Source organism: Carya illinoinensis, chromosome 9 (genome assembly GCF_018687715.1).
Source record: "Carya illinoinensis cultivar Pawnee chromosome 9, C.illinoinensisPawnee_v1, whole genome shotgun sequence".
NCBI classification, from domain to species: domain Eukaryota; kingdom Viridiplantae; phylum Streptophyta; class Magnoliopsida; order Fagales; family Juglandaceae; genus Carya; species Carya illinoinensis.
The window spans coordinates 2,093,785-2,096,019 of NC_056760.1; the positions used below are offsets into that span (position 1 = coordinate 2,093,785).

General features: G+C 39.3%; 1 protein-coding gene across 1 annotated transcript; it reads right to left on the reverse strand.

Annotated features, from left to right (window-relative positions):
• Positions 1-575: 575 nt before the first annotated feature.
• On the reverse strand, positions 576-1,673 carry LOC122275937. Its single transcript, XM_043085285.1, has one exon. The coding sequence runs from the start codon at positions 1,480-1,482 to the stop codon at positions 628-630; it is 855 nt and encodes a 284-aa protein (XP_042941219.1). The 5' UTR covers positions 1,483-1,673; the 3' UTR covers positions 576-627.
• Between the last annotated feature and the right edge of the window lie 562 nt (positions 1,674-2,235).

The following is a 2,235-nucleotide window of genomic DNA, read 5'->3' on the forward strand; positions in this document are numbered from 1 at the left end:
CATAAAAGCCACCCCCTCAAAGTTATTGATTGATTTTTTTTACTTAATAATTAAGAAAATATTTTTAATAATTTTTTTTATTTTTTTAAAAAAGTATTTAAAAAATTTTTAAAAGATGTTTGAAAGGAAAATAAAATAAAAAAAAATTAACTTTATCGGTAGAGATTATATATGGATGTAGCATCATCTCTCATTTTAACCGCTCATGCTTTTAATTTTTATTTATTTAATAATTAATAAAATAATTATTAGTGTATTAATATATATTTTTATTTTTTAAAAACATTTAAAGATATTTGAAAAATAAAAAAATTAGCATTTGGCCTAAAGGGTAATGCTGGGTGGCATAGTAACAGCTTCCATTCTAAATATGATTAAAGTTCCACGAATATAAAGAAATAGAGACATAAAATAGAACCCATAATATTTATTCTTTATAAATATTAGGCAGCATTAAATAAGTAATAAATATTTGTAAATCCTATTTCATTTATATGTATCTCTCAATAGTCACTCCGGACAAGAACTGAGAGAAATCCTTTTTTGCCTTAAATAGCGAGATATAAGGTGAAAAAAATCAAGAACAAAATGAAATAAAAATTGTATTAAAGAAATATCTTATAATTGTCACACATAAACCGCACAGACCCTAGACTGGCCAGCAGGAAACGTTCCATTGCCAGAGGCACCCACAAAACCAACATTCAGTTCATCACAAAAAACTCCCAGTGTTCTGTGCGTCGTCCACCATGATTTATGTCTGAATGCCGTCGACACCACCATCCTGAAATTGAAGCTCATCGAGCCTGCGCTTTGGTCAAGGCTAATCTCCTTCAACACCAACTTATCCAGCACTGGGCGTGGATCCGAAGGGTTATTCCTGGATAGCTTCACACGCAATACGCCTTGTCCCTTTGTATCCAGGAGCAAAGGCTCCCCATACGAGAACGTCAATAGTTCTTCGTTGTAAAGGAGAGAATTCTCAATTTCATTCAAGTAAACTTTCAGTTTATGGTTGGGGTTCGAAACCGTAACGTTGGCTTCCCATATAGCCTTCAAATCGAAATCCTCGGAGGCGTTGAAATTGGAAACGGTGAACGTGTCTACTCTGAAAACTGGGAATTCTGGACGTAGAACAAACCACATGACGAGACTGGTCAGGAACGAGAGGACTACGAATATAACCACCGCCACTAAACAGCCACGAAAGAAGCCTGAGCCGCTCGAGGGATGGGATGACTGGGTATGATAATAGGCTGCTGGCGGTGGTTGAGAATTATAAGGGTAGGCAGCGTTGTTTGCATTGGGAGGGTAACCATGATAGGGTTGCCCATATGGGTTCGGGTACGGGTACCCCATAACGGGGGTATGACTCGTCGGAGGTTGGGGATGACCATTAGGAGCTGTCGGAGCGTTGTTCTGGTTCGCATCCGAAGGCTGACCAGGTTCTTTACCGGGCTGGTCTTCGGAACGAGAAGCCATGATTGGCAATTATCTAGGTTCTCCGGTTTCTCTTTCGTAGCAATAATTGAGATTCTCCAACAAAATGAATGGGAAATCAAAGAGAATAGAGAAGAAGATTATAAAACGCGGGAAGCGCGTCTGCCCATTGCATTTGCAGGGTTTTTCTATGTTAAGCAAAGCCGGCGAGAAATGTAAAGCAGACGTTGTCGATGAAATTGATTAAGTTGATTTGGCAGGTTGTTAAAAAGAGGATAAGATTACAAATTTTCCTACGAAGCTAGCGATCCATACATGGCATTACCTGCATGGAGCTTTACATGATGATTACCGCGGCCGTACGCTAAAATCCAACAAAAAGGATGCAAACAAGGATATACATAAACACGTTCTGTAATTCATTAGATATTCGTCTGTCGGTAGCTGGCCCTGTTAATTCAATGATTTCTTGCCGCAGATATTTTCTTTTAGGAAAATTCTTCTTACCGGTCACGCTGTTAAAGGGCTGAAAACAGCCTTCAATAATTGTTTACCACGTAGCTCACCCATAGTACTACCAATGGGACCGTAGCACTCAGTTAGAAATCCCCTGTTGGAGGCAAAAATACACTCACACATTTCCAAACTTCTCCAATCCGATTCCCAACTTCGATGTCACCATTGAACTCGCCGTCACCAACGAGATCGCGGCATTGTTCTCACCATCACCGCCTTACCAGAAATACCTCAACTGCTAAAGGGTGTGGCACCCGAGCATTATTCTCGTGAGTTTCC